Source organism: Nesoenas mayeri, assembly GCF_963082525.1.
Source record: "Nesoenas mayeri genome assembly, chromosome: 14".
Lineage (NCBI taxonomy): Eukaryota > Metazoa > Chordata > Aves > Columbiformes > Columbidae > Nesoenas > Nesoenas mayeri.
In genome coordinates, this window is record NC_137556.1 from 288619 (window position 1) to 300460 (window position 11842).

At 47.6% G+C, this 11842-nt stretch overlaps 1 protein-coding gene across 1 annotated transcript; it reads left to right on the top strand.

The window, feature by feature from the left end:
* Positions 1 to 264: 264 nt before the first annotated feature.
* On the top strand, positions 265 to 11484 carry LOC308045978 (C-terminal-binding protein 2). Its single transcript, XM_080353562.1, has 9 exons — positions 265 to 393; positions 997 to 1151; positions 1234 to 1378; positions 3917 to 4123; positions 4738 to 4952; positions 5725 to 5855; positions 6019 to 6146; positions 6697 to 6817; positions 7825 to 11484. Exons 1-9 carry the CDS (start codon positions 345 to 347, stop codon positions 7994 to 7996), a joined length of 1323 nt encoding a protein of 440 aa, XP_080209688.1. The 5' UTR covers positions 265 to 344; the 3' UTR covers positions 7997 to 11484.
* Positions 11485 to 11842: the final 358 nt, after the last annotated feature.

Sequence of the window (11842 nt, forward strand, 5' to 3'; positions counted from 1 at the left end):
CTCGCGGGCAGCGGTCGCGCGCTGCAGCCGGAGCCCGCAGGCGCGAGCACGCGGGATTAGTTCCGCGCCCCCGCGCGCGCGGGGCCCGGGGGAGGGGAGGGGGCGGCGCCGCCTCTCGGCCCGGCCGAGCGCTCTGGTCCGTCCCGGCGCGCGAGCCGCTCACGCGCGGCAGCGCCGCCGCTCCGCAGGCCCGGCCGCGCGCGGGACGCTGTGCGCCGCGGCGCGGGCGCGCCCCGGAAGCGGAAGCAGCAGCGCGCGGCGCCTCAGTGGCGGCGGGGCCGCCGCCTGGCTTTTCCGCTTCCTCCCGGAGCCGGCGGCGGGCGGCGCGGCCCTCGCAGCGGCCCATGGACCGGCACAAAGTGAAGCGGCAGCGGCTGGACCGGATCTGCGAAGGTGAGCGCGGCGGGCGCCCCTCGGCAGCGGCGGCGCCGCCTGGAGCCGGGCCCGGCAGCGCGCCCGCGGGACCCGGCCCTGCCGAGCCGAGCCGAGCGGGGCGGCCCCGCGGCTCCGGGCCCCGCGGCTCCGCGCCCCCCGGGAGGCTCGGCCCAGCGCTGCTGCTGCCGGGGCGCCGGTGCCGCGGCCGGTCCGAGCGGTGTCTGCGGCGCCTGCCCGAGCCCGGGGACGCCCGGCTGGTGCCCGGTGAGCTCGCGGCTCCGCTCGGTCGCGGAGGCAGCGGCCCGTGCCGGGGCGGGGGCGCGTTGGCGCGCAGGACGCCCGGACCGGGTTTGCTGCAGGTTCCAGCAGCTGCAGTAAAGCGGCACCGTCCGGGCCGCCTCTTTTGTCTCGTTGTTGATCAACGTGATGCCGGTGGCGGAGGGTTTTATTTTTCCTAGCTTCATTTCCCTGCCTGTGTTTCCTGTTTATTTCCTTTGCTTTGACTGATCCTTTCCTAAATACTGTGGAACCCTAACAGAACTAATGGCTTGTTGGACCAGCAAATGAGGGTTCCAGAATTATTGTCTTTGATGTGGTCGCTCCTGCTGACTTTCTTAATAGGCATACGGCCGCCCATTGTGAATGGCCCGATGCCAGCGCGGCCCCTGGTCGCGCTTCTGGACGGACGGGACTGCACCGTGGAGATGCCCATCCTGAAGGATGTTGCTACAGTGGCATTTTGCGATGCTCAGTCAACTCAGGAAATCCATGAAAAGGTGGGCAAGAGAATGTGCAAGCATTCAAACACAGAGCTTTGCCTCTTAGAGTGTGCCTGATTTGGACTGTCTCTTGCTGTAGGTGCTGAACGAGGCCGTGGGAGCTCTGATGTATCACACCATTACCCTTTCTCGTCAGGATCTGGAGAAATTCAAAGCCCTCAGGGTCATTGTGCGTATTGGCAGTGGCTATGACAATGTTGACATCAAATCCGCCGCAGAATTAGGTATGATGACACCATTAGGGCTCTGCTGTGATCAGAACTGAATATGAAGTGGAACACTGCACGTGTTTTTCTGCTTTGTAGCCGAGTGCATTTAAAACCTTTTTATATAAAAAGATTTGGAGCTGCATAGTATCAGGCATCTTTAGGAAGCTGACCGATACTGGAGCTGGTGGGTGGCTTGAAAGATTGATTCTCCATTCCCAGATTGCTCTGCTATGGATGTTGGTGTCTTTGCTATTGTTTGGCATTCAGAAACTTGAATATGGTGTCTAGATAACTTCTGGTCAGGCAGCTTTGAGTTGTTTGTGGGGAAGGAATTGAGCAAAGTCTGATGTCTGAAAGCAGCCTCCAAGTGCTGATGCCGGATAAACTCACTGTAAATGCTTGATAAGTGAGTTTTCTGGTGTAATTTTTTATATGCAGGAAGGTTCTGATTCAACTTTATTATTGATTCCTTTAAAGCCCCAGGCAGGTAAAGAGTCTCTGGATCAGGTGAAAAAAAGCTGCAATTTATTAAACATATGGCTGCGAGACTTTGGGACCTTGTAGTCCCCTAGATGAGGTGCATCACCTAAGTGCCCTTCCCCTTCTTTTTCAGGTTTGTGTCAGTGGTTTGAAATTTTTCTTAATGTAATGCAGATCAGATTAAGCTTAAATCAAACACAAGCATTTACATATAAAATTGAAATAGCCATTACAATTTCTAGATCTGTAAGAACAGATGAATTGCAAACAAATGAAAAGTGCATATTTGTCTAGTGCTTGAATTTGATCTAAAGAGTCTTCTTATCGGAATGATGCAAGGGAGTAGTCTCAAGAGTTCCTGGCAAGCCCTTATCTCTCATCTAGCCATTACAATTTTGGGCTGAGTTTGGGACCTAATCTCCTCTTAGAGTTTTCTACTTAAATTCACCATCCATATCAGATTCATTCACACTCAAAGCTTTCTCTTTCCCCCCACTCCACATTCATTAACTCGAGGAGAAATGGGTCAAGATTCTTTCACTATCAGACTGCTGCTTGGCATATTTGCTTTGGAGCGATAGTACGATGACCTGTAAGCATAGCCAGATTTGCTTTTTCATGGACAATTAATGATTATTTTCATGCTTAGCCAGGCCCTGTAATTCTTTCTGAGGTAAGATACTGTTTACTGTGTGTTCTGGATCTTCAAATCAGACCAAAGGGCTGTTGTGTGTGTTTGCATTTTCTTACATTTAGGCATAATATCGCATGTGAACAGGAATTTGTATCTAGTTGTGTAGGAGACGAATGTATGTGGCATCTGAAGATGGATGAGATGGCAGCCAGTGAGATTAAAAGAAATGAGGTTTCCCTGTCTCCCGTCCTCATGTCCTCTGAGTGGTCTGTGTGGCATTATGGCACAATTGCAAAGGATTTGATAGCAAAAAGGAGTCAGATATCTCACATTGTGTGCGGCCATTGCTCTCCTGGTTCTCTCGGAGAGTGTGGTCTGAGTTCAGTCGAACGTGTCCTCTGTGGTCAGTTCACAAGAGCGTGGTGCATTGCTGAACTTTGTGTGCTTTCAGTCATTGCCTGGATTTTATTCCTAGTTTTTTAGATAGGTGATGGACTTTTGAGGAGGAAGAGTTTCCTTGGTCTGGCAAGTAGCAAGGGTTACATTTGGGCAGAGACCCTTTTTTTCCTCTAGTTATTTTTATTTCTTGGCTGCTCTGTTGAATGAAGGACAGCAGCAGTGAGAAGTGATACGCTGCCAGTCCCCTCCCACACCCGTCCTTCTTTTTCTTTAATAGATTGCTCAGGAGTGAGTAAGTTTTGCTACAGTGTTCCATCTTCCCTTTTCTGACAGTAATTTGTGCTGCCAGGACTTTAACTCTGTTTGCATGAGTAATTTACCTGGTAGTTCTAGTCACGGCCTTTATGGTCCCTTGTGGTTGTGTGTTATTCTAGAGTGGGAGTGTTATCTGTTGTTGTTCTTAAGTGTAACTTGAAATGGATTTAGAGAGGCTCCTGTGGCATCTCTCTGCATTTAATGAGTTAGTTGCTTGTTGTTGCTCCTGGGGAAGCTGGTGCTTGCATTGAACACCCGGACTGTGAGGCACGAAAGAGCTCAACCATCCGTCTTAATTCTTCTAGAGTCTGCCAGTCAGTCTGTCAGGAGTATCGCTGGAACGAGTGCATCATTTTGCATGCAGATGTTCTAAAGCAGACAGTTTATTGCATCACTTGTATGACCTAGTTTTCTCACGTCAGCCTGTTTTGGGGTTTTTTTTGGTTTGGTTTGAATTGGGGTTTGGTGGGTTTGTTTGTTTGTTTGTTTTTCCTGGTGTGTCAGTCAAATGGAAATCTATAAGGAAGGAGTAGTATTTCCTTGGGGTTAAAAAGCTGGCTGGTCGCATCTGTGTTTCTGTAGAATGAGCTTCTGAAATGAATCCCATGTTTCTTGGCAGTAGTTCTGGAGCACTGAATTGTCTTTCAGCACTTACGCCTGAAGATCTCTATGTTGGTTTAGTGTTGCAATGCTAAAAATCCTGTATGACCTCTGTGGCTTTGTAGGCATTGCAGTTTGCAACATCCCTTCCTCCTCAGTAGAGGAGACTGCGGACTCCACCCTCTGCCACATCTTGAACCTCTATCGACGTGTTACTTGGCTCCATCAGGCCATGCGGGAAGGGAATCGAGCCTCAAGCGTGGAACAGATTCGAGAGGTGGCTGGAGGCGCTGTGCGTATCCGTGGGGAGACTTTGGGCATCATTGGACTCGGTAAGTGATGGGAATAGTTAGACTGAGAAGTGGACTGTGAAAGTTTTTGGGAACCTAAGAGTCACAGACTGAAAAAAGTGATAATTTTACAGCTATTAATTCTGGAATACACTGGCATATAAGGAATGCTAGTGCCCTGTTCTGTGATGCTGGATATCTTCAAGATATGGGTGTATGTCATGGGACTGGGGATTTTTTTCCTATTCAAATGGCTAGAAGAATTGAAACGTTCAGGCAGCTTGTCTTGGTGACAGTTTCCCTGTGTGCTAGGCTGTATCAGTAACAAAGCCACCTGAAAGCTACCAATTCCTTCGCCAAGGTCTTGTAGTGAGATAGTTACTGCTGCTTGCTCAGGGTCCAGGTTTGCTTTGAAAAACAGAGCTCCTTCTAGGCCAAGCTCTGGCTACTGCATGGGGAAGGACTAGAATTAACCACGTGGGATCAGCGCTGAGGAACCGCCTCTGGATCCCTATGGCAATCCCAGGGGTTTCCAGGGCTGCAGTACCTCAGGCCCTGGCAGTAAACTCCAGTGTAGGCTCCCAGTCTACCCCAGTATCTTGTCTTTAAAGTTTGTTTTACCTTTCCTTGATGATTGTGGGTTTTCTTTTGTGAAGGCCGAGTTGGACAGGCAGTGGCTCTGCGAGCCAAGTCCTTTGGCTTCAACGTGATTTTCTATGATCCCTATCTGCCGGATGGAGTGGAGCGATCCTTGGGTTTACAGCGAGTAGGAACCCTGCAGGATCTACTAATGCACAGCGATTGCATCACATTGCACTGCAGCCTGAATGAACATAACCATCACCTCATCAATGACTTCACTATTAAACAGGTGCAGCAGGAGCTTGATTTCCCCCACAGAGCACTGTGGAAATGAATGCAAACAGAAACTGCTGCTTTCACAGAGGCTGAGAGCGTGTGAATCCTGCTGCCTCTGCCGTGTGCCTCCTGCTGCCTTTGGAGGCTGGAGCGTGTGGATCCGGGTGCCTGTGCTTTGTGCTGTATAGAATTTCATGTTAAGAGAAGAATAGGATTGGCTCTTTTTGCCAAGTAATTTCATTTATAAATAATGGTTTATGTGATCCAATAATTTCAAATCACAATGCGTAATTGACTTTCCTGGTTAGAGCCAGATGTGGTGTGACAGGGACTGTGCAAGTTTCTTTACACAGCTCTGCCAAATTCTCTCTGCCCAAGCCCACTGCGAAGTCAGTCTCGGGCTCTACTCCACTAGTCTATGAATGCTTTTCAGTGCTTTCATGAGAGACATCTGGACGTTGTAGTCCAGTTTTGTGTAACTGGATACTTGATTCATTTCCTCTTTCTTTTTTAACGTAGTAGGATGATATGGAGTGCAGAACTTGAGAGTTCCACTTTTGCCCTTGTTGTCTTGTGGTTTTGTTTGTTCATTTTTAAAGCAATTTCTCAAGCATTGCTTGCAGGCATTTCCCCTGTGGTTAGCTTTGCAGTGAGAGCACTCCTAATTCGTCCAGGCCTCATCTAATCACTGCAGGCTCCTGCTCATTTCCAGTAGACTTCCCAAATTCACTTAGCTTCCGTGAAAAGTCTCATTCTCAACCCACTTAATATTTTTCTTCTTCCAGATGCGCCAGGGCTGCTTCTTAGTGAACACAGCCCGGGGAGGGCTGGTAGACGAGAAAGCCTTAGCGCAAGCCTTGAAAGAGGGGAGAATCAGAGGAACAGCATTGGATGTGCACGAGTCTGAGCCCTTCAGGTAACGGTGCCCCTGCATGCCTGCTGCTGTCCTGTGACGCACCTACACTGCATGATTCTGCTTTTTTTTAAATGGAGTTACCTTGGTGCCCCAGAGGACAGATGGAAGTATCACTTCTGGAGAGTAACGTATTTCTTCTCTTTCCTTTTTTTCCCCTCCACAGCTTTGCTCAGGGGCCCTTAAAAGATGCACCCAATGTGATCTGCACCCCTCACACTGCCTGGTACAGTGAACAGGCTTCCATCGAATCCAGAGAAGATGCAGCTAAAGAGATCCGCAGAGCTATTACAGGTAATGAGGAAGACTGTGTGCTCTGCAGCTGCTGCTGAATTACTATTCTTTCGTTAGTTCAGTGAAAGAATTGTGCTGATTGTTCTGAAAACTTGGACTCTTACTGGTTTCTGGAACTGGAGTGTAAGTTGAAAATTGTCTCTTTGCCTTCTGAGAATCTTGAATTAATGCTGGAGTGGCACTTTCCCTCCCTGGGAAAGCCTCGTACCCAGTACGTCTTCCAAATCCTTCACAATAATTCCTTTGACAGTTACACTGTAGACCTTTTTTTCTGGAGTAGGACATACTGTCTCTTGGGGAAGGTGAGACTGGGCAATTGCAGCTTGTGGTAAATAATTCCCACCAGATCACAGAAGTGGGAAGGAAGGATCAGTTTCTTGTCTTCTCCAGAGACCAGCTGTTCAGAGGAGTCTCCCCTGCGCGTGTTATTCTGTGGAGGTAGATGGAAAAATGTTGCGTGTTTCCTTTCTACATTCCTTTGCAAATGCTTCAGGGAACAAGCCCTTCCTACTTGTGTCCTGTTTCTTTGTCATTTCTGGCTCTGTTGCAGGTCACATACCTGACGCACTGAGGAACTGTGTTAATAAGGAGTACTTACTGTTAGCAGCTCAGTGGTCCAGTATTGATCCTTCAGCTGTCCACCCAGAACTCAACGGAGCTGCAGCTTACAGGTGAGATATGTAGGTTGTCCACGTTACCGCTTGCAGCCTGTCTTCTGCCGAATCAGGCCAACATCCCCTTTGGGTTTGAGAGCTGCTTGCACCTGCAGGCAGGCACGTTTCTGTTCCTGTAACCTCCATACATGAGCTTTTCCCAGAAACCTAACCACAGCACTTCTGAAGCTGTACTAGGATTTAATATTTATTTGGTGATATTTAGTTCCAGCTGCATACTGGTTAATTTTTCCAAATCTTTGCAAGACCTGCCCAAGATGTAAGAAAGCCTGCTGTGTGACTGAAAAGAGGTCTGGGTCTTAACATTTAGAAGTTGTGCATATCATTATGGCTGTATAAACAAAGCACAGTTCGTATCTGTAGCCCGAATGTGGACTTTAAAGAGATATTGACCAGTGGGTTTGGGCAGTGGCCTAAACAGGGTGTATTTCAGGTGGTTTTGTCTGTTTATAGATGTGCCACGTGACTGTGGGCAGGTTGCTTCCCTTCTGTTTTTCTCCCATCTGGAAAGCAGGAAATTTATTCTCTTCCCTTCTCGGAGGGATCTGCGGAGGTCCAGTTACATTTATGGAGAAGGCACAGTGAGGCAGAACAGATGTCGTGGACGTGGTTCATTAGCATTTCATGAGTATCGCTCTCCGATTTTTCATCTCACGCCCAGCTGCTTTGAGTTCAGCTCCTTACCTTTTCTGTCTGAGAGGCTGGTGAAGGGGATTTCCAGCCCTTCGTGATACCTTCCTACAATGCCTCTGGCGGTTTGCACTGGAGATAAACTTGGTATCAGTGTGTGACCTGAGGCTGCCTGCCTGTCTGAGAACTGGTGTCATTTGGTATTAGGATATAACTGCTGCTCTTCAGCTCTGGAGACTCTTCCTGTGTTCCATATCAGAGCATTTCTGTCAGAAAGAGAGATTTGTATTCAGCAGGTGCCTGAGGGCACGGCTCCTTTCCCCTTGCATAACTGTTGGACAAGCTTGTAATTTCCATGTTTCTCTTGGTTTTAGGTTTCCTCCAGGAGTAGTGGGAGTAGCCACCCCTGGGCTACCAGAACCACCAGTAGTGGAAGGGATTGTAGCTCACGGGATCCCTTCGGTGTCTCACTCTGCGCCGCGTACGCCTTCCCCTGGAGAGACGAGCAAACTGGATGCAGACAGAGAGATTCCTGCTGACCAATAGCGGCATCTTCCTCTCCTCTGGCAGCAGAAAAAAGGAGGGCATCTCCTCCTAGGACCTTCTTTAGCAGCCTGCAGAGACTGGTTCCTGTTCATAAAGGACAGGAGAATGCATTTCATTACTGGCAAACTTTAGCTCTTGCCTTTATTTTGTAACCCTTTAGTTTTAATCTCTCGATGAATCTTTCTCCTTGTCTGGGGCAGGGCAGCAGTGACCTTGCCTCCCCTCGGAGATCCTTGGTTTAACCAGTGATTTTTCCCATGTATCTGCCTTGGTTGTCTGTGACAGGAGACTGTCCTTGTGCACTTGGAAAGAAGTGGAGCTGCCTGGCCAGCGGTGGCTCTTGGTGTCCCTAACGCCAGACTGGAGTGCACACTTTTCAGTTGTGACTTGTAGCTTGAATTTAATTTGGCTGAACCTCTCTAAGTGTAGCCATGGGGAATATTAGAAAAATATTAGTGAATTGGAGAAGTCGTGAATATTGTTTTTATTATGCCCGTGGTAGAATGCAGTCTAGGCTCAGCTCTGTGCAGTACTTCGCTTGTTTCAGTTAAGGTTTCCTATGAGAACAGACATAGCACTGGCATTGCGAGTTCTTGACCATACGAGGTTTTGTCTATGCGTTACTAGGCCTGAAGTTAAAAGTAACAGTCTAACAGTCTCAAAGCCAGCCTGATAAATTATTTGAAAGAGATTAAAATGTCATCAAATGTGTTCTGGTGGCCACTGTGTTTGTGAGGCCTCAAAATAGTTCACCCTGGAGTCTGTGCGATTTGGAGAAGGCAAGAGAATGCGCAAGCAGGATAAACTTGCGCTGGGAGACAGCAAGTAGCAATAACTTGCAGCTGCCGATTCCTCGCACGTGTTCCTCACAGTCTAACGGCGGTGTTTATCCACGGGGTATCTGTCATGTTAAAATTCTACGCTTTGTGCTACAGATTTTTTTTTGTTGTTTTTGGCATAACTGCATTAACTAGAGGTAACATACCAGCGTTAGCGACATTTCTCTGTGCTGATGGAGAAGGCGGCTTTTAACAGTTGACCAAATTACTCTGCTTTGGCTCTGCTAGCGTATGCTGCATCGCCAGTAGCGGGCAGGGCAAGACTTTTTGGTACACAAATAAGCTTTGTGGTACTGAAGGAGAAAGAACGCTCTCAGCTTGTCACCTGGAGCCAAGACAGGATTGTTGCTCTCGAGTCTGTTACCATTTCCCAAATGATTGAATATGAATTGCTGCTTTAAGGGGTATGGAGTCTTCAGCAAAACAAGTTCCACAGGAGATTATTTTCCTTAATTCCAAGTCTTCCTTTAATTTCATTGTTACACTTTAGTTTGTTTTATTTCTGTGCACAAGATGTTACAATTTCTGATTGATCTGTTCATGTTGTGTGGGTATATAAAGGGAGGTGCTGCGTGGGAGGCACTCTGTGGGTCTGTCTGCCTCTGTTGTGTGTTTGCGACTGGAGGCTGAACAGCTGGGAACGGACTGGAAATGCATCCTGAGGCGTGGACGAAATCCTCCGCTGAGGCTGTTTACAGCTGGGAGGCTGAGGAAAGCTTTCAGAGTCACTGTGTTTTCAGATTTTTTCCTGGTTTTACATTTTTCTCCAATACTGCCTTCAGGTAATGGTTTACTACTGATACAGTAAAGTGATTGATTCCTTTCTCCTCGACTCCCCACCTCCCTAATACTCCCCAGCAATTCAAGAACGGAAAATAGGCAAGAAGTAAACTTCAGGTGTTTCCATACGGATTTTTACACTTTAACTTTCTAGCATTAGTGTGACGATATTAGTTCTCTAGTGTTGAGTGGGGTTTTTTTATAAGATATTTGTCTCAGCGAAGGTTCTTGGCTTCTGTGTTTTCATGGATGATGCTGATTCTACTTAAACTTCATTTACCTCCTTGGCTGCTCAGGTTTAGCAGATCAGACTGGGACTGGTGGTAGGCACAAGTTACGGAAGTTTTTTCTGAACAAAAGCCTAGAGCTCAGAAGCACTTTGATTGCAGCTGTACCTAAAAGAACCAGCAGCACTTTCTTGAGTTCTCCAATCTCTGTGAAATCAAATTTTTACTATCTAGTAGCTCAGAAAGCTGTTCTTTGGACAGGCAGATAGGGAGAAGTTTCCGTGGACTGAGAGCTCGTCTTCCGTTACCACATTAGGAAGCAGTCTTTCAATAACTACTCTTTCCTTATTTGCTGCTGAAAATTCCTGCCCTGCTTAGAGGTTCAGGACTGAGATGATTTTGTGGCAAGGGGCTTCTGGTTATGAGCTTTGTGAATACAGAGGATCACAGTGCACGGACCTTGCCTCTTCTAGAGCACAGTGCAAGAGAGGTTTATTTTTTAAGAGGCAGCATTTTTTTTTCTTCTTTGCTGCCAGTATGTCTATAGACCAGTCAAATAACTGAGCAGAGGAAGAGTGGGAAGATGTCACTTGGGGGACACGTGAGTTTCTCAATTCTTATTTTTGGTACCTAGATATACTGGTAGCTATTAAGTGTAGGAATTAAATAACTGATGTTGTAAGAAATGTTTCTGGTTACGGGTACCAGGGAGTTGAAGCTGACAGCATTGATAGTGGCTCTGTTCTGTCTAACACTATGTTGGCTTGCGATTGGATATGAAGGCCATTTTCCCCTTGATTAAAGCCACAGCAGAAAACGTTGAGGTAAAAATGAACAGAACCCTTATCGTGACTCTCTTTGTGCTTATAGGATTACCCTGCTTGTATGCAATTTGTACCTCTGCTTATAGACTGAACCTGTTACCACCAGACGCAGGCAGTTCTGAACAGATAGCTCAGAGAGCTTACCAGCACTGGCGTACCCGGTGGTGTCCGCGCCGAGCGCCCAGCCCTCGCTAGCGCTCTCTTCTCCTCTGGTACAGACTTGCAGCTCACCGTCCCAGGCTCAGTGCAGGACACACAAGTGGAAGGACTCTTCCTTCAGAACTAGCGCAGAGCTTTAATCCCAAAGAACAGACGTCTCCCAGGGCGAGGCAGGAGTGCCCTGGCTGCGCTGGTCTGCTCACAGGAGGTGCTCACACTGTCCCAAGGTACATTCTGTTTGTCAGGGTCACTGCTGCTGACCAGCTTTTTTATAGAGGACTCAGAGTTTCAGAAATATATTTTTGTAGACAATGACTAAACTGTGAAACATTGAAATAAAGCATGTAAACAAAAACTTACAGCACTGTCCTCTGTACAGATGTTTTTCTCACTTCAGATCTATCCTGACTCATTAGAAAATGTTTGATTACTTCTTGGATATATTTTAATAAAGTTCTCCAAAGAACATGGCTGCTGTTTGTGGAAGGGGTGGCCTTAGATACAATATTGAAGGGGAGGGCTGAAAACCTGCACAGGTGAGCGTCTGATTCAGTCCTGCTTTTCTCAAGCTAGAGAAGCTTCCACACAGTCCCTGCATCTGCCACTCTGGCAAGTGATGTTTGGATTCTGGAGCACTGACCATCCACCGAGGCTGTGAAGGTGGCAGGCTGGAGCAGCAGCGTCTGAGTGGGTAAGGGACAGCTTTGGACGTAGCCTGCTGTTCACTTACGTGACTTCTCACATCACGGTAGCTTGTTTTGCAGCCTGTGTGTAGTTTAAATATACCTGTGTAAACAGCAGTAGCTGTCTTCAGCGTTTTACAGTAAAATAGTATGTGAAATACATACAGAAAATCAGCCCCCAACGCTCATTTTTCTGACATGGAAGTTGGTGCAGCAAAATTAGCATAGAAAGGCGGTTAGGTGTTTCATAAATGAAAGTTAATTTCTGGTTTACAGCCTATGCTCCCTGTGTCAATCATCAATGAAGGTCAAGAAATCCCTTCCTGTTCCTGGT